Source organism: Thunnus maccoyii, chromosome 3, assembly GCF_910596095.1.
Source record: "Thunnus maccoyii chromosome 3, fThuMac1.1, whole genome shotgun sequence".
In the NCBI taxonomy this organism is placed as follows: domain Eukaryota; kingdom Metazoa; phylum Chordata; class Actinopteri; order Scombriformes; family Scombridae; genus Thunnus; species Thunnus maccoyii.
Genome location: NC_056535.1, coordinates 22,143,662 through 22,168,162, shown reverse-complemented (window position 1 = coordinate 22,168,162; position 24,501 = coordinate 22,143,662). Strand labels below are relative to the sequence as shown.

The 24,501-nt window shown below is 38.5% G+C and overlaps 1 protein-coding gene across 1 annotated transcript in view; it reads right to left on the bottom strand.

Moving 5' to 3' along the window:
- LOC121894423 (protein phosphatase 1 regulatory subunit 1A-like) overlaps positions 1–17,539 on the bottom strand; it is a 28,748-nt gene extending 11,209 nt beyond the window's left edge. The window contains exons 1-2 of the mRNA XM_042407009.1: positions 17,070–17,539; positions 4,536–4,596 (exon numbers count right to left, since the gene is read on the bottom strand). Of these exons, the coding sequence (XP_042262943.1) occupies positions 4,536–4,596; positions 17,070–17,150 (142 nt within the window). The 5' untranslated portion in view covers positions 17,151–17,539. The remainder of the gene's footprint in view (positions 1–4,535; positions 4,597–17,069) is intronic.
- Between the last annotated feature and the right edge of the window lie 6,962 nt (positions 17,540–24,501).

Below are 24,501 nucleotides of genomic sequence, written 5' to 3'. Positions count from 1 at the left end.
AATTCTGTCCAAGTAGACATCTATGTCTACTGTCTAACAAAGAAAAAATACAATTAAAAAACAATATCTAGGAAAAAAATTACTTGACCAACACATTCTCATAATTAAACGACATTGGAAGTCTAACATTCATCCAGTGAAAAACGACCTACTGTTACGTTTACACCATCAGGCAGCCATAGCACTGCACTCCAGAGTGACCCATAGGACTGTAATAGGCTGCTTTCCAAAACCATTACAAGTCTGGTTAGGTTTAGGCACAAAAACCACTTGGTTAGGGATAGGGGTCGGGGGGGTGTGTCGTGTAACATGCCGTTATGGTGACAACATTGGGAGGGTGTTGTGTAGTGAAGTGGGTTTGTTGTGTAGGTCTGCAAGACTGCAGATAGACCCTTCTCCTGATCATGGAAGTTTGTCACCTTATATTGACGTTATCTGAACTGCGTCACTTTGCATCACAAAATTACTACAGCCGCTAGATGGCGTCTGTCTCTCAAACGTAACTTTCGGTTGTTTTTCTCGGCTGAATTTTCTACCTATACTGCTGTTTTTCTTTTGATAACAGACTGAAATTAAAATATGTTTGGCTGTATGTGCATTTAGGTCATGATTTAAAAGTTATTAATAAATCCAATTTACATTTTTCTACATATACTTAGAGTTTCATACATTTTCAAAAGTGTTGCAGGTGGCAGATGCACAGATCAGCTGCTGCTGGTGCTTGTGGGGATGAAGTATCTCACTTAAAGGGCACTTCATGACATGTGATCACAAGTGGGCATGTGGTTATATCCTCTCCGTTCAAAGAACATATGGCTGTGTACTGCTGTCATAGTTTTCACACAGCTCATCAGGAAACACAAAATACCAAAAAAGTTGATAAAGAAGACATTTTTCCAGGATTTATATACTATATATAATAGATGTAAATATACTATTTTTGTTTTAATTTGTTTTATCTCACTTATATTTTCTCTTTGTCTCTCTCAAAGAATCAGTAAAGACACAAATCCTTTCGAAAAGCCAGCCCCCTCTTCAGGGGAAATTCAAATCAGACACCCTCTTAACACAATTATTTAGCCTTCAGCCTGTTTTTGAGTTGTCTTTGCATCTGTGGCTGTTCCTCTGATGTGCTATTGGGGTTCACAGTGCAGAGGGCAGAGCAATCTGCAGAGCATTAAATAATGCAGGGCTCTGTCTGATGTGGGGCACACCATTACTGCACCAGCACAGCTCCTCTCCCTCATCATCATATCTACTCCTTCCCATCCCCCCTCTCTCCGGCACATCCTCATTCTCACACACACACAACTGTAACTGTCTCGGTCTCTGATTGTGTCTCTGTGTCTGATTTGATATCTGTCTTTGCCTCTGTTGGTCTGTATCAATCCATCTGTCTCACTATCTAATTTTGTTTCTTTCTTATCATTGCCTGGGATATTTCCATGGCATGGCTGTCTTTCTAATAATGATGAATTTTAAGAATGCACACATAACAACTAGTGTGAGATTATATACAAATCCATTAAAATATATGTCACACAGCTCTTCTCCGGTGTACAATGCTTTATTTCAGCTATCTTGGCTTCATCATTAGCCTTCATAAGGATCAGCAGGTTCACCTAGCAAAAAAGCCACTCGGGGAGTACTGTAGATTAGATTTGATGTGATAACCATTAATCCCAAACTGTTTGGTCATCCATGCACAGTGTCAAATAACAAAAGAGACATAGGTCATAACAGACACCACACGAAAGATTGCCACTACTGACAGTGAGCTGTTGAGCTGTACAGACAGTGAGCTGTTGCTGCTGCCGCCTCCATTGTTTTCAATGTAAACACGACATCAGCCATGCCATGGCAGCAAGGGGAGGGGGGCGGCTGGCATTCGTGAATGTGCACAGCTCTTTGCCGCTGCCTTCAGAGTTCGTAATGGTTAAATTTTTTCTACTTGGCACTGCAACTCGCTATGTGACCATGGCAAGCACTGAAATGATGGAGAGGGAAATGCATTTGAGAAACGATACAGGAGCTGATTTTACTGGTAGGCTACCTGAGTTTCCTGAACGATACACCTCTTCACCAGCAGAGAACAGACAGATAAAGAGAAACAGTATTGGAACAACATCAGCTTCAAAGTCTGATTATCTGGTTTGAGACAATAGACAGGGTTTATGATACTAGTTAGCAAAACTTACTATGTATTGCTCACCATTTCCTCTATTTTAAACTACAGCAAGCTCTAGCAGTGTGGTGAGATTGTACTTTTGGAGAGCAGCAGCCTGTAGTGAACAGGCTGGTGGGATTGGAGGTCAAAATATAGAGCACACAAAATAACACATCTTCCAAGAGGACATTAGTGTAGCTCTAGAGGCTGCATGCCTAGCCACTAAGCTAAAACAAGACTAAGACTCTACAGCTGCGCTAGCGGCTCTGTGAGGCTGTACTTGAGCAAAATGCTAAAATCAGCTAACATGCTCACAATGACAATGCTAACATGCTGATGTTTAGGAGGTATAATGTTAAGCATGTTCACCATCTTTAGTGTGTGCTCTTTGTGTTCAGTACTAATTAGTGAATGCTAATTAGCACTGAACACAAAGTACAGCTAAGCTAAGTCAAAACTAAGTATGGGACAAACTGGTAAAATGTCAGGTAATGACCAAATTACAGTTCATCGTGGGTGGGGCATGAATATGTGTACCAAATTTCTTGGCAATCCAATAGTCATTGAGACATTTCACTCAAAACCACAAATGGTCAGGGGATCACTTCAACCTAATAAAAACAAAGTAATAAAATGCTAATCATACAGTAAGTAAGTGATGTACCTAAAATCAAGTCAAATAAAATAGGCAATACATAGAAATGTAATTGAAACCAAAACAATTTGATGAACTAGTCTCTTTTTTATCCAAAGCTATCTTCAGGAAGAGCTCAGTGTTCTGCTATGGTGCGTTAGCTGTTTATGGTAAATCACTCAAATCTTAATTCAAGTCAAATATCTTTTTATGTCAGGCATATAACTTAGAAAAGAAGAAGAGCAATAAATATAAAAAAAACTACACAAACATCTAAAATAAGTTTGCTTTCAAAAGCACACTGTAACACCATGAAAATATGATCTCATTACATATTTCAAATACTGTAACACACTCCCTCGTTCCACATAATCTGCCTTATAAGCCTTTTCTCAGTTTCATTGTCTTTTCATATTCTCATTCCTTCACTTCAGAAATTTCTCCGCTACGCTACTTCAAACCCTCTTAAGTTCTGTCTTTCTCTTTTTTCTTCTTTTTCTCTTTTTGTCTCTGATCTACTAAGCGGGGAGGATTGTTCAGGGTTCTCTCTGCACTGCTGTTCAGAGATCAAGGTTGATTGTGAGACACTCCACATGCTTAGTATCCAATTACTGAATCAAACACATACACAGACACATGCACATGTAATCATGCACACACAAACAAAGATTAACCAAACAGATCACAGGCAAAGAAAACACTTTTGATTTAATTAGAAAGACTGATGTTTTTGGATAAATAACGCTAAACATGCCAACTCTCAATGATTAAATGCTGTGATTTAAAACATATAAATGATGTATCAACTCTTATTTATTCATTGAAAACCAAGAATGCCACCCTCTTTTTTTTGCACCAGGAGAAAATTACTCTCCGCCCCACATTCCCAGTTGACCATCACTTCATTCTGTAGTGCATGGGCCACATTACATGCTCACTCGCCAAAGTACAGCAAAGGCAGGGAGGGAAGCAGGGAGCCGGTGGATGACTCATAGAACATGATAACTCTCTAGAGGAGTTCTGCTCTGCTGTGTTGATCATTAAGATCCCATGAGGGGACACACACATGGCTGTTTTTGTTGCTATAATGCAGCAGAAAGATTAATTTGGTGCATAATAGGGTCATCAGCATCACAGCAATCGAAATAAGAAATAGAAATGTCTGGAATTGTGTGACACATATTGTGACTATGGTAAGTTGTTAGTGTGTGGGGACAAAAAACTGCACACACAAAAGGTAAAGTAATGGTAAGATCTGGGAACATGGAGACATACCACAACAAGAAACACAAACAGATCAGACTGGTTGTAAACGAGCCAACAGTAAAACCAAATATGAGCGCACTTGAAATGTTGGTAATGATCTGTCACTTGGAAAAGTGCTTGAATGTACAGGGGGTCAAAGATGCAGCAGGAATTCAGTCTGGTAATAATTTCTTTCTTTTCCAAATAAATTTGGCTAACTTGGAGATTGTCTAGAACCTGCATGATGGTATGACCTCTTGTGTCTTGTCCCATCGAACATCTGTTTAGTGATGTCCCTGCATTCCCAAATCTCAGAAATTAACTAGGTGAGTACAGTGTTGTTATTACAAAAAGAAATTATGGTCAACAAAACAAATATTCTGTGAAGTTTAGGGTAAGCCTCCAGATGATGTAAAGTCAATACAAAGCCCTCACAGTAGACAAATAATAGTCTGTATGTGTGTGTGTGTTTGTATTAAAGTTCCTTACCAGGTGATGATTGATCACTGGATGCCACTAAAGTGGCAGGTGTGGGTCTACGTCTTCTGATCTGAAAAAGTAGAACAGTTTTATTCTAAAGTTAGACTCATTTGGGAAAAAACACAACATTGCAAATTAGTTACTGGCATGACAACAAAGCACATTTTGAAGCTTTTGAAGCTCAGAATCATCTTAAGACTGTTGCTATACAGATTGAGGAAGTTTCAAGTGTTGACTGATAAATTTCAAGTGCTTCCAGGGGATAATTTCACACAGGCTTTCCCCTCTAATGGACTTAATTTGGCTCAGCCAATCAAATGCACTAAAATGAACATTTTCTTTCTCTTCTATCAGTCATTGTTACCCAAATCAGCATCCACTCTTTCTCATGATGCTGGCAGACCAGAGCAGGAGCTTTGTGTTCCATATTTTCTGTTTGGTGACACTTTGAGGATGCCTGAGCTGTGTGAGAGCAATGCTGGATCTTACAGAGCCGTGCAGTGAGATCAGCAGGGCAGCCTGCCACTACCTACTTGCTTCTTGGCTTATGACTATTGGAGTGTGGCAGCTAAGGACCATTCTTGGATAGTTCATGAGAGGACATGCACATTTCAGCGAGCTGCTCCTCAGAGTGTTCTAACCCATAGCAGCTGTAAGAATGCAGTGAGAGACAGAGGACTGAAGATGCATTTAAATAATTGAATGTCTTGGAAATAAAATAAAAAAACACTGCAGCCAACAAGACAATCTCACTCATCTCACTTGATGACCGTCAATATACGGCGCTGAAAACAACAAATAGAACTAAGACAGCTTTTCTCTGGTACGTGCACACATGAAAGATGAACTCAACACCCACAGGGGTATATATACGTAGTCAATGATTCAGGGCAGCTCCCTATAGCCGCTCCCCACAGCAGTATCAGCACCTTGGAGAGCACCTGTTACAAAACTGTGCTTGTGTATATAGAACCAGAGTTTCGACGCGTGACTGTATTATTTTTTACTGCTAGCAGGCTGAAGCATCCACAGCAGCAAAACTATTAAGAATGTGTTTGGTGATGCAAACAAGTTTTTCACTGAAATGTCAGTATTCCTCTGGTCTTACTTAGGAAAGTTGGATTATATTGCCAAGATTGCCAATTGGCCTGACACATATTGCAATTAGAAAATTGTAAGTACAAGAAACACATGTAAACTGAACTACAATATCAACCTAACTCTACTGGAAATAGAGAGAAAGGAGGTGAAAAAAAGTAGGGAAGAATCAATCTCCCCAAAATGTGAATGTACTAGCTAATCATTTGTAAAATGATGCTACAGTTGTCCTCTTTTGCACTTTACATCCAACTCCAGTGTTTATGTAACCCTTGAGCGCGCCTGCATTTATATTGACTTTAAATGTTGCCTTGGGAACACGTAGTTCTTCATAAAGTTTTACACACTTTGGTGAGCCATTAACATCAGACTAACTTTTCTTTGTTACCTTGTTGGACATACTGTAAGTCCAATCCACCCTAATTTTCAGAGTGCCACAATCTGAAATGTAATTATAGATAGTTTTAGATGACTCTGCTACTTTCAGATTAAATCAGTATTGCATTTATGTTGCCAAAGCCTTTGCCACGAAAGATTCTGTGGGAAAACGATGTGATAAATTTTCAATCGCCTCCAGGATCAGGTGATTGCATTTCCATTTAATTGCTCCATAAACCTAAAAAGGCTGTGATATAGGACTCTCAAAATACACAGTCAGTTACTCACACACACACACACACACACACACACACACACACACACACACACACTCCTTACACATAGCTGACAGGCTTGCTGACTAATGCTGGAAGTCATGAGAGCTCCAGTTCTCCATGAATCTTTCTAAGTGCTGCTTGTGCACTTGTAGTATACTGCAGTCAGCCTTACAGCTCAGGGCACGACTTTCAATCCAAACTGTTTAAACCCACACACAGCACTATCACATGGCATTTTATAAGACTTTAAATTGGTTAGAAGCTAAACTGTTTCTGAGATTAAAAAAAACAACTAAAGATAAAGTGCACGCAAACATTAAGAACCAAAGGTTTGAGATATACAGTAAGATAACATGTATTTACAATTTAAAGCAAAAAGACAGGGCTCCTTTTATTGCAGGTGCTTTCAAAAATAAAATGAAAACAAGCAACAGAGGAGAATCAAGAGATGAATCGTTGCCCTTGAATTACATTCCCAAGGTTTCACTGTGGCTGAACAAAAATGAAAGAGGAAATTATGAAATAACACAAAATTACTGAGAAACACTTAAGGTCACTTCAGACTTTATTCATCTAGACTGAACCTCTATTCAGAAACCTTACTGCACTATAATAACAATACGTTACTGAGCACACACACATACACATAGACTGATAGATTTGCTGTCTGTGTGCACTGCATGGTGCTAAACCTAAATCGATTAGCTTTACACCATAATGACATGAAATACAGAAGCTCAGAAATAATGTGCAGTAATGAAAAATGAGCAGCCACTACTATATCAGTAGCACAGGCTAATTGGGTATTCAGATTTGAAGAGGCCTCATTTAACTTTCAAACCATGGAGTACAGGAAGGCTGTCTGAATAAAAAGAGGCATTGAGTGCCTTTTCTTTTCTTTAACAAGCAGGCAAGGATGTATTGCTGCTTTGTACACTTTTCCAAGAAAACTGCTGACCTCATATCCTTAGACGCATGTCAACTATTCAGTGTTACCTCCCCCCTCTCTTTAAGCTTGAGGTTTTGCTGTTTTTCTGTATCCATGCACCCTGTCCCTCATACTAATACGTTTTCACAGTAATGTGTGTGTTAGAATGACTGAAACACAGGTAGAGGTAGATTTTTGCAGGTGGATGTGCGTCATTGGATAGAAATCCAATTGTGCGCAACCAACAATAAATCCAGGCTTGCCCAAGATGCAGTATTTAAAGACAGTGATTCAATCGCTAAATTGGCAGCCAGAAATTTTTTTTTTTTACATTTAGGGCTCATTGAGATACAATTTCTAGAGCCACTTTCACACCTGCATATACTCACTTACAGTACCGTCTGTAGTGTTGTGTAAATGCAAGTGCATTACCCACCACACTGAAGACAACTGGGCAAAAAACAGAACAATCCTTCCACATGCATTTGATTTGCTTTAGCCAAATAATGAGAAAAAGCCACCACGGTCTTCTTCTTTGTGTGTTGAAGTGTAAATGTCAATTTTTTCTGTCACACTTTTTACACAGGTAAATCAAAATCTTACTGTGGAAGTTAAATCAGAAGAAATCACTCTATTGCGCTCTGTTACACTGATAAAACACAGTTTTATTATCTTTCTTTTCTTTTTCTTTACAGTTTTAATATCTTTGGGATATGGTCATCTTACAGATATGAGTTCTTTGCATAAAGGTCTTGCTGAAATCATTGACTAATTGATCCAGAGATTTCTTCAATTACACCGAAACAATCTGAAATTCTCATCATTGGCCAGGATCAGACTTCAGGAATTACCAGACCACAGCAGGTTTCCCTAAAGCCTCAAATATAGAGGGGCTAACAGTTCTGAAAAAAGGGTCACTTTGTGATCCCTCGGTTTTAAAAAGCCATATCAACTTACAGTATAAATTATGAGGCTCTATGCAGATCCATAAGTCTGCTAGGATATTAGTTCCATGAGACAGGTTTTCATCATGTAGTGTTTTATGTTATTTTTATTTGATTTGTCCTGTCTACTTGCAACCTACTTAACCTACTGTGAAGCAGTTTAGGGATACAGGCTTTTAAAACTGTAATAAAAATACTCTTGCATATACTATGAACCCACGTACTAATATTTTGGACTTATGTGTGTGTTTCCAGAAGATCCCCCCGTGGTCCACACTATATGGCACAATGAGCCATGGCTGTGTAGAACTGATTATGCCCAGAGTCATTGTTATTCTCTTCACCCAGCAGCAGAGCGAACTCCCTGATCCTTCGCTCACACAAATACCACCGCTTACTGGACAGGCTCACCCCTCAAACCACCACGCCTGCCTTTCAACCCACAGTCCATTTAAAATGCAGTTCTGTCACTTCTCAACGCAGCATCACAACAATGGACAAAAACAACCTTCAAAGTGGTGGGTGGGCAGCAGAAGCCATGTATGCCTGATATTCTTGTTGTGTAGGGGCAGCGGAAAAAATATCTTTGGCTGGAAAATATAGGTCACATCATGGGACAGCAGAGTTCTGTCTCATATTTAATGTGGTATTGTCAGTATTTTAGTAGAGGTAGAAATAAAGGTGTATAGTTCAAAATCAGGAAGTGTAAAGCCTGTCCTTTTTAACTCTGATTTTCCTTTGAAAAATATCAGTGGCAGCTTTATCATTAGTTTTAATCACAATACGGCACTATCAGAGTACTATCTGTGACCTTCAGCTGAACATTGTGTTTGTACTGGTCAGCACCCTGAATCAGAAAAAGGGCATTCATGCCCATTAAATAGTTGCAGAAATGAAGGTTAAAGAAAACTCCAGGAATGTTAGGGATTCAGTACAATGTTAAGGACGTGTCAGTCCAGGAGGATTAATGTGATTCCTCATCATTCATACTGTCATTTGAAATATGATCTTGGTATTGTATAAGCTAGGGCTCAGCCATTATAAATCCTCACTGACTCTCTCCAACTGTGGTCTCATTTAGCTCTGAATAGAATAAATTACTATATTCACGGGACTTTGAAAACCCAGATCATTGACTTCTTTCTTTTATCTCAGTTCCTTCAATCCCCGGCCTCCCTCTCACTTTCTATCAGTCCTTTGTCTTTGCTCCAAGACAGACCTCCTTATCGTTTTCTCTCTCATTGACTATCACACAACCTGCTGCACAGGCGGAGCAGGGGGTTAGATGCGGTAATTTAATTGCTGTAATATTTCCAAGAAAAGTTTCACTTTTTCTGAGGATCACAAAGTTAAGCGGTTTATTCATAAAAAAAACAACTTAGGAGCAACAACGGCTAAACATTATGTTTTCAATGAATGCAGCAGGGAAGTTATCTGCTCAGGACTTTTATTGAAGCAGCTGTGAACCTGTGTAAATGTCTGTACTTGTGACTAATGAAAACATAAACCAAATATAACTGTAAAGTTATAGTCCGTTAAGCCCTGCTCCCTTAGTTACTGCTGTAATGCCTGACAGGCTCAGGTTATTGCACAGTTCATACTGTATGCATTTTACAATAACACTGTAGGCAGGATTTCCACTCAAACAATGGGTGCTTGATTTCAGACAGAGGCAGACAAAAGAAGGTTTCTCATTTGTAGCCGATGTAGGTACCAGATCATCTCGGGGTCCTAGCTGTGTGTTCCACAGAGTAATGATGACATACTTCCTTGTGGTCTTTGTTTGTTAGCTAAGGTTGGCTATGTTAGCTAATGTTAATTGACTAACTAATCTAACTTAGGGATACTGTCATTTACAAAAGGCCATGAGTTACGTTTGTTTATTTTTTTGCAGTTAGCACATGTCTTGCTATGGAGAATTCATATGTTTTAGCACATCAATGTTACAGCTAAGTGGTGCGCTGCCAAAACTTTCCGAGTGGAACTTGTGCTCTAGAATTATTGTTCTGCATGTCTAAGTAAGTGGATTATTAAACTATTTTGACAGTAATTGTTTGGGTCACAGTGTATTCTTTATATAACTGCATGCAACAAATCATAACATACTGTGACAGTTCAGGATGAATAAATGGTTCTAGGAGAGATTCTTAATTAGGATATGGAAGAGTTAGTTAGTAAGAGATTTGAATGCTGGAGACACAACTGAGGTTTCCTCTGTCAAGACGGAGGAAACTACTGATTTTTCACAGTTTTGCAGCATTTTTGTCTTACTGAATTCCATTTGTGGGTTGTACATGGAATTTGTTGTTGCACTTTATCTAATAAATAATGGAGCAGCCCATGTCCCAGACTGCAGCAGTACATTTATGCCCAGCACAGAATTAAATAAAGAATTAAAAAAATTTAAAAAAATCTTGTTTACATTTGGGTTACTGTCGGCATTAAATATATCAAACATACTGTATTAAAAATGATAGAAAAATTCATGTATTAGTTAAGTAGATATGGTCATATGTATGTATGTATTTGACGGCAGGGCCTTGAGGGGAACACTATAATAGACATAATAGACATCATGGTCATCATGGGAAAGTGAGAGCTCTGTAAAGTTTTGTCTGGGGCTGTTAGAAGGAATCTGTAAACAACTAGAGGTGCCTCCCAGGGCATCAAGGCCGTCAATATATACTAGTGTCTTTCCTTTGTCTTGTCAGAATTCTCCACGGAGACTCTGCGTACTCTCCGTGTCTACAACATATGTTTGGTTTGAATTAAAGAGACGCTTGACTTCAACCAACCTCAGTCTATTTGGTAATTTTTACCTATCAAAAAATCACTACATTAAAAATATCTATCTGGTATTGTATTCTTTAAATATCTATATCTATAGAAAGATGTATTTTTAGATATAAATATTGGCATTAATATTTGCTCCAATAAATATTAGTCCCAGAGTGCAGCAAGACATTTATGCACAGTGTGCGCACACACACACACACACACACACACACACACACACACACACACACACACAGACATACGGTACAAATATATATATATATATATAGTATATATAGAAATTACACTCTCTACACGAATATGAAATAATTACATGTAAAGTTTGGCATTTACTTTTTATCGGATGTGGACCTCTTTCTCTACAAAAACATATGCACAATCAAAATTTGCTCATTTGCTCATTGCGCTGTGAACACACGGCATCCGTACTTTCTGATGTACAGCCAATCATAATGTGTGACGTCATCTGTAAACACAGGAGATCTGGTCCCTACGCTAGCAACATTGATTTACACCGTTGATTTTACCTTTAATTGTCATGGGTGCATTTTATCAGCTGTAGCTAGTGAGCTAACAGTAGCTCCATGAGTTGAAAACACTCTCTCCAGATGTTTTAAAACTAATTCTAAAACAAGAATCTTGTGAAACCGGTCTTAAATGTGCACTTGAAGGCTACAAAATACATATTGTACTAAAAGACTGAGATTAAGTCTTAAGCTACAAGTGCCTGGCAAAAAGTTGAACGTCTAGACTTTTAGTTAGTGTTAATATTACACTCATATGGAACAATGTGAGTTCAGAGTGTTATTTCAGTCTAACATAACCTAATTTGGCTGTTTAGCTTACATACTTGTTTTTATTTTCAAATCACTTACAAGAGAAAATGCTTCCCATTAAAACTGGCTGGTGATGTTGAAGAGTAAACCTTATCGAATTACATGCAGGACAGCTAACATTTCCCTAAACTCAGTATGCTATAGTTCAGAGCAGGGCTTTTTTTTAACGTAACCTGTAACCTCCACAAACAAATGTAGTTAGCTAATTTTGTGCTTGGACGTAACACTCAGTTATAGTGTAGTCAGTAAGCTAACTAGCCAGACATGCTAACGTTTCCAGCCTACTGTACGTGAGAGCAGACAGCAGACTACGCTGCTGCGGAGAAATCCAAAGACAGACCTAGGGTACGGTTGCTAAGCTATCATAAGGGGGGAGGGGGGGTTGACAAACAGTCAGCACCATCAAAGAGATTAAAAGAAGCAGTAGAAATTACAAGTAAAAATTAACTTTAACTTTACAAATCAAATGAGTGTCTCCCAATTAAAACATACTTTCAGTTGAACAGGTCAAGATTGCCTTAATGTATGAGAGATATGCATGGTGTGATAATAATAATGATGATCTACTGCACTCAAAAAATCTTCTTGGAAAATGGCCTTTCTGAGGCAATACAGAGTAATTGTTTTGTTCTCAGTCAAGGACAAAGATGGTCTGACATGTTAGCGTAGGGAATATTAGGGAGGATATTGTCTCAGCCCTGAAACGTCTGTAATAAAAGAGCATTACTTCAAAATGTCACAATTCATCATCTCAACAGGAATATATTGCAAGCCTGAATGATACAGTTAATGAATGAATTCAATATAAACTTTCCTTTATTCCTTGAAGAACATTGTCACTCAAAGCTGTAAATAAGCTCAGAGAAATCTGAATCCAGTTGAGAGGTAAACTATCTATGCTAATGGTATTATTTTTTCTCCAATTACATCTTTAATGTGAGCAAATAATCCAATGTCAACATGACTAGTGCACTAATCAGACTATTACCTCAGTATATATAGCAACATATAGCCTTTATTTGCCTTGGGAAACCCTTTGCTGAAAGTTTGATGATAAGATCGATACCACTCTCATGTTTGTCTGTTAAATATGAAGCTGGAGCCAGGAAATGGTTAACTTAGCTTAGCATAAAGACTGGAAACAGGGGGAATGAGCTAGCCGGCTCTGTCCAAAGGTAAGAAAATCTGCCTAGCACATCTAAAGCTCACTAGTTAAGTCATATCTTGCTTGTTAAATCCATGCTCCATCCTCACAGGTGCAAAAACTTAAAACAGATATAACGTGGTATCAATATTCTCATCTTACTCTAAGGAAGAAAGTGAATCAGCGTATTTCCCAAAATGTCAAACTATTATAGTCAATCAAACTGTAATATAACATGTTAATATCAACAATACCTAATATCATATAAAAGATACCCTTTCTCAAAACAATTGCAGAAAAAAAATGGAGCTACTGTCTTTTACGTCATTCACTGACACATCAGGTCTTGGCCTCTATCTGCACAGTCAGTTTGTGCTCGTTAGGTACACAGCGAGTTCTAATGTACGGTTATGATAAGGGTAGCACATACTGTCTCTGTATGCGGATAAGAGGATGAGTGTTTGCTTTTGTTGTGAGGGTCAGACCTTAGGGAGGCCGTTCTGACTGATGTGCAGTTCTCCTCAGAGGCTGATTCACCATGCTGGGAGGTGTCAGGTTGCAGGGTTTACTGAACCATGGGTGAAGCCCCCTGGCGTGACATTCATAAGTGTGCTTGCAAACACAGAAACATGCACACACACATACACACACATTACCTTTTGTTTTTTTCCATGTAGCAATTCCCTTTGTTTATTTTCTTTTTCAATATATCTGACTGTTACGCTGTTGGGCTGTCTGTCATCTGTCTCACACACAACCACACACTTAAGAACCAGCAAGCCATGCAGGCTCAGTGTGGCCACAAACAGCGGTCTTAGAATAAAAGGCTAAAAGGATAAAGTCCCAGTGGCGATCAGACAAGCTTTGATCATACTTATTGAGACTGAGAGCTGAGAACTCTCTTGAGTATTTGCAGAAGAAGTAAACTGAATTTTTCTTGTTCAGGTAAAAGAAGCTCTGTCTGCTGGTTAAGAAGAGTAGGTCAACATTGGAGCCTGTATAATAAATGCAGACAGTGGACACTAAGTCCCTGACATCCAGACGCAAATAGAGAGACCTGAGCAACTTTTATTATGTTTGTATTTATATATCTTTCAGATACATAAAAAGAAGAAACAGTAGACAAAATAATCTGCAAGGATTCCCAGAAAGACTCAAAGATACAAATTAAACAAATAAAGTATACTTATTTTTTTTTACAAATATACCACAGGCACCAATTTACATACACAGTGTTCCTAATATCACTTGGCCAATTACAGATGTAATGAGTACAAATATCAACATAATGAGCTTTGCACCAACGCAAACTAATAAATTTCTGGTCTGGATAATCATGTCATGGAACTTTTATGCTTATCTGCTGGCAGTTTCATTAAAGTTAAAATCCTTAAAGGGGAAATATTAAGCTTTGTGATTTTCTGTTGTTTATATACAGTTATGATGTTGAATATCTTTGCTAAACATGTTCAAATTTCCAGAACATGAGGAAGAAGTAGGAATGCATATGTAGAAATGCTTCCTGTAAGTCAAAAGCCAGGGCTTCAACCTGCTGTGAACACTTCGTTTGTGACGTTTTTTTCTAAATTGCTGATAATGACATCGTGTAAACAGCTGTCCATTCCGTTGCCTTTGTTGCTAACGTTTTTCCATGTTTTGTTTGCGTTGTCCACTCTCATATTTCAGATCGGATTTCTACAGATGTATTTGAGAAGTTGACATTTCGAATAAAGAACGAGAAAAAATAATTAAATCCTACTACTATAGATTATTGGGTGGTTTGTTGATGTAGCCTCTGGCGCTGGCAGAAGTGTCCCAGGGGTCAGCTTCCAAGAGCTGGCCAATCAGAACAGAGTGGGCTCCTCAGGAGGGAGGCCTTAAAGAGACAGGAGCTAAAATTACCTGTTTCAGACAGAGGCTGAACTGAAGGGCTGCATAAAAGTTCAGCATGAGTTAAATAGAGTTTTTTGAACTCTAAATCATGTAAAGACATTCCAGTAGAGCCCCAGGTTAAAAATATAGACCTGTAAATGAGCATAACATATCCCTTTTAAAATTTTAGTCTTGGTTGATTTGGTGGCACCTGTGGTTAGTGTGGTTTCCATGGTAACAGTGAACACTACTTGCACAGCTACTTTGTAAGAAATACATGATACATGCAATTGGCATATCTGTTTACTGTGAAACCAAACAAGCTCATGTTTTAATAAAGAAGTCAGTCAATAATTGGCCTTCTTACATCATGCTGGCAAATGATCTGATTTCATGCTCCACTATTTAAAATCAATCTGCTGTCAGTAAATGGTCAAAATGACTGTCTTGTTTGTAGACGCATTTGAATGAATACTTGCTGTTTGTGCAAACCTTGTCGACAAATACACAGTGTTTCAGGTGACTGCTTTACAATACAAGTCATCCCTGTGTTTTGCCAATTGAATGCTTTTTTTGTGAAGCAGCTGCAGTAGGAAATTTGCATTAGTACTTATTTAATCCAGCTCTGACTCGGCTCCGGGAGAGTGAACAATAAACAGTGAGGTTGTTAAGATAAAATTAAAAACAGTAATGTTGGTTTTAAACACATGCATTGTTTCAAGTGAAATCCTCATAAGTAATTTGAATTCAGCTCAGGATTGGCAGCCACTAACAATAGTAACTCTTATATAGAGAGGTAATTACAGAATTTAAATACACTGAATAGCTATTGCTGAAAAAAAACACACCATAAATAGTTTAAAAAGCGAGGTTTGATTACTTGAAAATCTTAAGCATTATAACTGTAAGAGTTCCAATTTCCAAACTGCTGTAGGAGGCAAATATTTGACTTGTTTATTCAGGATCTTTAAAACAACAATGCTGTCAGTTCTTTCAGTGCTTTCAGAGATTGGGTTGCTTCTTTCTTCGATTGAAGATCCGAATATTATTGAATATTGAATAGCTCTAACTCAACCTGTTCCTAACCGTGACCATTTCCCTAAACTATCCAAAACAATATCCTCACAAGGACAAACTCATACATACAGTCACACACACACACACACACACACACACACACACACACACACACACACACACACACACACACACACACACACACACAGCAGTCTTAAAAATCTTACAGTGGGCAAAAGAGTGAACAGCAGAGAGAAACAGAGAGAGAGAGAAAGAGGGAGAGAGACATAGACTCAAACAGTAGTCAGACCCATAAATCTTAGCTGGTTTTACTTGAGGCTTATTCATTATGAATGGCCTGACTGTTCATGTTATATTTATAAAAATGAGAAAATGGGACACATCTTTTCACTATATTCTCTACAGGCACATACTTTGCACCCACTGGGTTTATTTGCTCTCATGTCATGAAGTGATGTTGGGTGTAAAGATACTAAAATAACTGATTAAATGACTTCTTGTATTTTTTGATTTCCTAAAACTTCCTCCAGTAATAATTTGCTTTATACCAAGCCTTGACATTTGTTATGCAGTTATAATATAATCACATATTTGAGATTGCCACAAAGAAATCATCCCTTTGCTGATAGTAGTTTGATTTGTAACAACACACCCAGTAACTTTTGTCAGCATCTCATTGTTGTACAGTATGTGCAGCCTGTAACCCAAACCAAAACACCACCAAACCCCCGGAGACGCATCCATGCTGCAGCACCCCTTTATAACATACTGTGTGAGTGGAGGTGGAAAAATCAATCTTAAATTCATCTTGTTCGCTTCAGCGCTGCATTCACAAGACACAGACTGGTAATTAGGTGCATGGGAGTAATAAGAGACTGAAAATGCGGTTCCTTTAAAGAAGCAATTTGTCATTAAACTAGACTCCAGCATTTTGGACACAGAACACTGCGCTTTTTATTCCAGCTGAGTTGTTTGGCTGTGTCTGCACCTGCTCGCTTTGACAAGTGGAGTGAATATTTTTCAGTTCAAATTTCACAAAGTGACAAGCAGAATCTATCATTTCAATCATTTCCCCCTGAGTTTTTTCCACAGCAATCTGTCTAAAAGTAGTTGTCCAATCATGTCACTGATGCATAAAGAAACCCTTAAAAGCCTGAAAGTCCCCCATCACCCACACCACCACCCTCCTCTTCCTCCCCCTTGTTTCCTGTCTCCTCTCCATCCTCTTTACCTGTTCAGCTGCCTCTGGGTCCAGGTGGGTGTCCAGTAGGGGGACAGTGAACTGTATCTTCCTGGGGCTCCCGGTTTCCATGGTGGCACTGTCTGTCAGCAGTCAGTGAAGAGGATGACAGGGAGAGGAGGAGGAGGAAGAGGGGACGATCCGAGGAAGGAGAATCCGTACGAGAGGAGGAGGGTAAAGGGCACAGTGAAGGTGGCTGAAAAAGAAAATAAGTGGGCTGTTGTACTCCAGCTTAGGAAAAAGAAGATTAATAAGATTGTTTTAGTTTCTGTCGTCTCTGTATTTTCTGTTCTTTACTTTTATCTTCTAACAGACTTTGCCCTGATTATCTTTCTTTTTGGCACCCTATTTCTATTTGAACCTTGTTTTTTTTTTTTTATCTTCAGCACCTGCTGTTGTGACTAACCCTATTCTGGCTTCACTCTCCTTCCTCTCTGTCTCTCCTGCCTCTCAGCGCTGAGGCAAGGACATTCTGGGCTAGGAACACCTCTCCTTCGCTCTCATTCGCTGTTCCTGACTCCCTTTCATGCTAAGTCCCACCCTCTTTTCACAGTTCTTTCTGTCTGTATTGGATGTCTGAGCCCAGGGCTGTTCTGCAGCAGCACAAGAGAGAGAGAGAGAGTGAGGACGACAAAGCCACTCTCTCTCTCTCTCTCTCTCTCTCTCTCTCTCTCTCTCTCTCTCTCTCTCTCTCTCTCTCTCTCTCTCAAGTGGGTAGGAAAGATGCATCATCCTAGAAATCCTAGAGAAAGTGTTTTTAAAATAACCTGCCTACACATGCTGAAATATAACCTTCAAATATTCTATCAAAGTGTCAGCATGACTCTCCCACACATGTACATTCAGATCTGACATTATTTAATACAATGACACAAAGTAAGATAGAGTCACAGACAAATATGTTCGCATGTTTTTTGTTGTTTTTTTTGTTTGATGAATAACAGCTATTTTAGTCAGTTAACAACAGGATATTTTATATGTCAGAAGCCCGTATAATGATCATTTTGAGCTGAAATGAGCCAGGAAATTATCTTTGTTCATATCTGAGCCAACTTGTCCTTGCGGCCACCTGACCAGCACAGTTTTTATTGATCGCCTCTTAGCCTGAGTGTCCCTACATCATACATCTACTGGGCCTTGATACCTGACACCACCCAAAGAACATATGGTTGGTGTTTTGTTCCAGATTTGCAGTATTTTTTTGGGAGAAATAAATATACCAAACAAGACATAATATATCTAGTAACTAATTCAGCTTCCAGAAGTATTAATAATTTGTGAGCAAACATACCAGGTTGAATTCCACAGTTTTTAAAAATGAAGCATAATGTTAGTTCAGGCATGAGATCAGCTGTTTCATATATTGTAAGCCTCACAATCATTGTTTAATTAACAGCAGTGTAGCTAGTAACATCCAGTCCTATTCATTATAAACTGACACTTATCACTGTTATGGCGCAGTCAGACTGAAATTTGCTTCCCATTCATGTCTATTTGGACCGAGCCAGACACATATTAACCCACCCCCATCGCTTCATGCAGAGTTCAATCTGACTGAACTATGACTCACAAAATCATGAGGGTCTCCAATATCCTGCAAGTGGGACTGACCTCCTCATTCAGGAAATATTGTTTGCTTATAATCTTGTTTTATAGCTGCACAACAAATAAATACAAGCAGCAGAAAAGAAGGGATGTTCCTTGACTGCAGTGAGTGTAAGGACAGTGACAGAGGTTAATATCCATAACATATTTAATAGAAGGCTGTATGATTTATAACTTTCTGGACTGTTGTTGTTAGCCCATTAGCTATGCTAGCAGTTGCAGTTTATGTATGTACAACCTTACACCTTTTGGTGTGACTGCAGCATTACTCTGCTGATTTGATCATGCCAACACCATTTGATATTCCCTCGACTACCCCAACTTCCTCCTCACTGTGGTATTTTTAGTGTTTTACTAAGATGTTCATGTATGTTTATTTCTATCGTTCTGAGCAGCAGAATCGTCCTTGCTGCTCTTTGAGAGCTCCGTCAAAGAGCAGAGCCTTTCCCGCCAAATCTAACTGTGTAACTATTTTCTAAAATGGCTGATGCTTATGTCTCTGACTGAAATGTATTTTACTCAAAAGCTGAAAGCTCATCTTGGAAAAAAGCTGAACAGATGTTTTCACAGTTTCCCCCAAATATTGACTGGCAGCATTAGTGAAGATTTCTTGGACAGTTGAGAACATTTTACACCATGACTGTATAAGCTATGAACTTTTTCTTGATTATTTTTAATGGCATTTTGCCTTTATGACAGTTCACAGTTAAGAGTTGGGAACAGAGCAAGGGGACAGGGGGTTGGGGTTGAAAAGCAGCAAAGATGACCAGGGAATCTGTGACCACATGGCATGTACCTCAGAACACTAGATCATCAACCTCAATTTGTCTTTTCTGCAGTGAAACGAGTCACAACTTTTATTTTGTCTATAACTAATTTTTTTGATAATATTTTTATTGGGATTTTCCATAATACAGTGCTGAAAACAGAGACGCATATTAGAAAACAAAAACAAAATAGAAACAAAGGACAAAAAGGAAACAAGGCATATTTAAGGAAAATAATGAATTACACTGCTGCATCATTAACACAACACGCCTAAGCAGAAGTGCTCAATGAGAAAGGTGGATGGCACACTATGGATTTTTTTGCTGGTCACGTTCAGTGTCATGTTGAGCAAGGAGATCCAGAAATGGCTGCCATATATCTGAAAATGTATTAACTTTTACTGACTTTCCATCAAACTTTCTCCATATGTAATATAGCAGAGTGCTCAGTTAGCCAGGTTTTAAACTGAGGCACAGTATCTGTCTTCCAGAGCCTTAAAATCACTTTCTTTGCGATTACCATTCCATACATAATAGTACTTTGCATGGAGACATTGTGGTTCCATAGGGAGGGAGAAAACCCAAATAGTGCAATCTCTGGATCAGGTTCAAACACAGAGCCATACATGTCAGAGAACCACTTGAATATGTCACACCAAAAATCATGCAGTTTTGGACATGTCCAGAAAAGGTGGGTCAGAGAGCCCTCTGCAGATTTACATCAATCACATAAACAGGAAATGGTAGGAAAGATTCTGGCAATTTAGTTTTTGAATGATGAAGCCTGTGCATTACGTTTAATTGGATTAATTGATGCCTGGCATTGATAGAACAAGATCGGGTCCTGCTAAGGCCCTCCTCCCAAACATGATCCCCAGTCCGTGTTACCAGTTCCTCCTCACAGGCATCTTTCAGAGAGTGTGTGGCATAATTCATTTCTTCAGAAAATATATTTACAGTATTTTGAATTCAGGTGGGTCCAACAAAAGCTTACATATCAATATTTTCTTCAGAAAGAGACTCAAAGTTCGGCACACACTGACTGACATAATTCCCAAACTGCTAGTATCTAAAGAAATGTGTTTGAGAGAGGGGAGAACTTATTTTTTAACTGTGTAAATGAGGCAAATTGCTTGTTAATATACAGATCTTTCAAGGTGATTATGCCTTTTAGCCTCCAGCTGTCAAAAAACGCATCTGAGAGGGACGGGGGAATGCATGATTTGCGATATAGCGGGAAGAATAGAGGTGTCTGGTAATCTGCAGCCCTTCTTAATTTGCTGCTGAGTTCAAAATGATTAAGTTATCCACCTTAATATTTGCAGGGGATCTGGGTGCTGAAAAAAGAAGTGTGGGGACAGAGCTGTTTTTGACACAGCTCTTTTCAATGGCAATCCAGGGGGGAGTTTCGGTGGATACTTCCATACTGTAACCTTCCTGCCATTAAACAAGGGCCCTTGCATTCACTGCCCAGTAATAATGCAGGAAGTATGGTAATCCTAGTCCACCCATCTCTCTTGGTTTATGGAAATGAATTTTTGATATTCTGTGAGCTTTACTGCCCCAGATAAAAGACACAACTATTGAGTCTAATGATTTGGAAAAAGACCTTGTCAAAAAATGAGTAGATTTTGAAAGAGAAACAAGAATCTCAGCAGGGAGATCATTTTGATGGCATTTATACAGCTCACCATAGAAAGAGGAAGGGTCCTCCATTTTTCAATGTCTTCCCTCAGTTTTTCCACTTTCTTTTTTTCCTGGCCTGAAAAACTCCCTCCCTCCATGTCCATGTAAAAATAAATGAAAACAACATCAGAATCATGTTTTCTTTTTTTTTAATGCAGCCATTATGTTGCTCTGTTAGAGCCGCACACAAGCCGTCCCCACACTAAAGACACAATTTTGTTTTCTTGTAGCTGAGAGCGAAAGGGGAAGAGAGATAATAAAAAGCTGCCACTGTAATGAGAGCTTTTCCAGAAATATGTTTGTCGCCAACGCAGAGAAGTGTGTGTATAAGAGGCCACATGCTCTGAGTGAGTGAGTGAGTGAGTGAGTGAGTGAGTGAGTGAGTGAGTGAGTGAAAGCTTATAATAGCTAGCAGTGAATATACAACCTCAGAGTATTGCAGTGAATGAGAGGAAGACAATAATGAAGCTGTATTTTAAGTGTTATCTCTTATTGCCAGCATATTGTTTATGTCTCTGGCTGAGCAAGCGTCAAAGAAAAAAAGTCCACAGCCGAGCATATAGTCTCCTACAAACTGGTAAATACTGCATATTGTACCACTGAGTATTGAGTTTTATTGTTTTATATTTTTGATGGTTCCTCCCAATGGTTTTACTGCTGATTTTCACCAGTTTTCATTTAGCGAGTGTATGTTTTTCACATTATCAGTACATCATTTTGAGTCAAAACTGTATTATTCTGTTATTATTCATCGTAAGTCAGTCATTGTAAGAAAATAATAAAAAGTCACTGATAGTCCCTATATACTACTTGGAATAATTACATCAAACCACTGACATATATGCATCTTTAATCCCAACAACCTTCATTTATCCAGCCGATTATCTCTTACAATAGATGAAAATATGCTGCATAATAAGGGGCAGTGTCCAGTTATCTTCCTCCATTAAAGGACCATACCAGTGTTTTTGCATCTTCTACATCCTTAAAATATAGGTTCACAATTTTTGAAGTCTGTCTTAAAACAACGGTTAGGTGCCCATATGAACATTGAAACAGTTTTTTTTTTCCTGTAATCATTTCTCCTGTTCATACTGGCTGTTTAAACATCCTTTCCTAATGTGCTTTTAATGTAAGTAGTGGGGTCTTTGTTTTGTACAAAAGTTTATTTTAAAGTTTATCTGAAGATAATATGAGGTTTCAGCCATCTGAGTTAGTCAAATAAAGTGGATATCTTCCAAAGTTACTGTCTTTTTTAGTATACAGTTCCCTCTTTGTTTTTCCCTGTCAAGCTGTAGTGTAGTGTAGTAACAAAAAGAGGAAACAAAAAAGGCTGTTGCTTTTGAAGAAAGAAATTACCAGCATTTCCACATTAAAAACGGTGGATGGAAATCCACCTAGTGCTGTGTCATCTTTGACTTTGCTAATAGCTGCCTTTACTCTGTGGGTATGAATTGAAAACAGTGGATGTCTTGAAGTGGTGGAAAAAATACATCCTGAGAAATTTGGAAAAAAAGTCTCTGCATACCTGAATACGTGACAGGTCCATCGGAGGAGAACACAACTTGAATAAAAATGAGAAAAACTCCTGCACACTGTTTTGCTTACTGCTGGAATATTTAATAATTTATGATGCTCCGGTCTATGTGACCTTCATCAGGTACAGTATATGATGGTGTCCCTTAAGGATCAATATTGTGTACAAAAAAGGCTGTTGCTTTTGAACTTAAGGTGACTAATGCAGATGGCTGAAGACTTCACATTTATTTCAGTATGGTAGGAAAATCTATAATCTATGTTGCCCTGAAACTTGGACGTTTTAGTCATTCAGTGGCTCATAAATGAGTAAAACACAAACTCAATGGATGGTAGGCAATCTTCTTAGTGATTTATAAGATGTGAAAACACAACACTTTCACTCACTGACTGGCTGCTCAGCAATGCACTCAGAAGTCAGGTTTCCATCCAAATTTAGCACACATTTTAACCAAAATTTCAGAAAATTGATAAAAAGAAATGCAAATTGATGTGCATCTCCATCCATATACTGTTTTGCTAATATTAGTAGTTGAGTGCATCAAAGTAAATAATTGATGGCACTGATTCTCATATTGAGTGAAGTAAACCACAAAAACAATAAGATGACATAATTAATAGAGCGATTGTCAAAGTGAAAGTGATATAAATCCTGATAAAGGAGAGCATAATGGAGAGTGGAAACGGAGAGAACAGCTAACATAACAGCTTCTTGTTTTTGGAAGTGTTTTGATAACAGCCCTGTGTCAGTTATACATATACGTACAGACTTTAATGCTGCCCAGATCACTAAGAGACCCCCCCCAAAAAAGAAAGGTCACACAGGTTTGAAAAACACTCGACCGAGACGTGATTCCAATAATAAATAAATTTAATTTAACACTCTTTTTAAAATAACCATCAGTATAATCAAACTTTAAAATTAAAACAGCACTGTAAACAATTCACCCCACACTAAATACACAACTGCTAATAATAATTATAATAATGATAATAATAATAATAATTATAATAATTAAACAAAGTAATTAAACACAGGAGTTACCAAAAAAAAGGACAACTCTCAACTAAACTACCAATGAACTGAAAAGGTACCTAAACATGTAACTAAACAATAAATAGGACCGTGTGAATTGGTCCTTTAATTTCAAATAAACTTAAAAGGAAAAAAAAGAAGAAAAAAACACACATTACTTAGTGTCTTACATGGGCCACTTCAGTTCATTCCCAACTGAACTGCATGCAAACAGAGCCATGGGGCCAAACCAGTTGCAATGCAAAAAAACAAAACAAAACAAAAAAAAAGAACAATAGAAGTAAAATCAGTCCATATACAGCTGAGACAGAACAGCTGACACAGAAATGTAGGAACAGACCGGCAGAGACAAAACAAAAACAGCTGTTGTAGAAATGTAGATCTATAGAGACAGCTGATGTAGTGATGTAAAGACAAAACAACAGTTGCTCAGGCAGTGGTGGCCGGGGTTTAGAAAGGGCCACCCACCATAGTGCACAGTCTGGCCTCAAATATACCTGCGAAGTGCACAAGACACCAAAATTACCAACTGAGAACTACACCTGAATTAAAAGTAATGCAAACTCAGGTATGCATACCAAAGAGAGCGAAGGTACAGCTTCCCAGCAGCGGGAGGGGGAGAGCTGCAAAGCTGCAGCTCAATCACCATCACAGCAGATCAGAGACCAAAAAGAAAAAGTTACGTTTAGCTGGAGGCCAGAAAAAAGGGGCCTAAAGTTAGCGAAATAAAAGTAAGCCAGCCTACCTTAACACACATGACCCAGAGTGATATTGCCTTGCTTCAAAGCGAGGC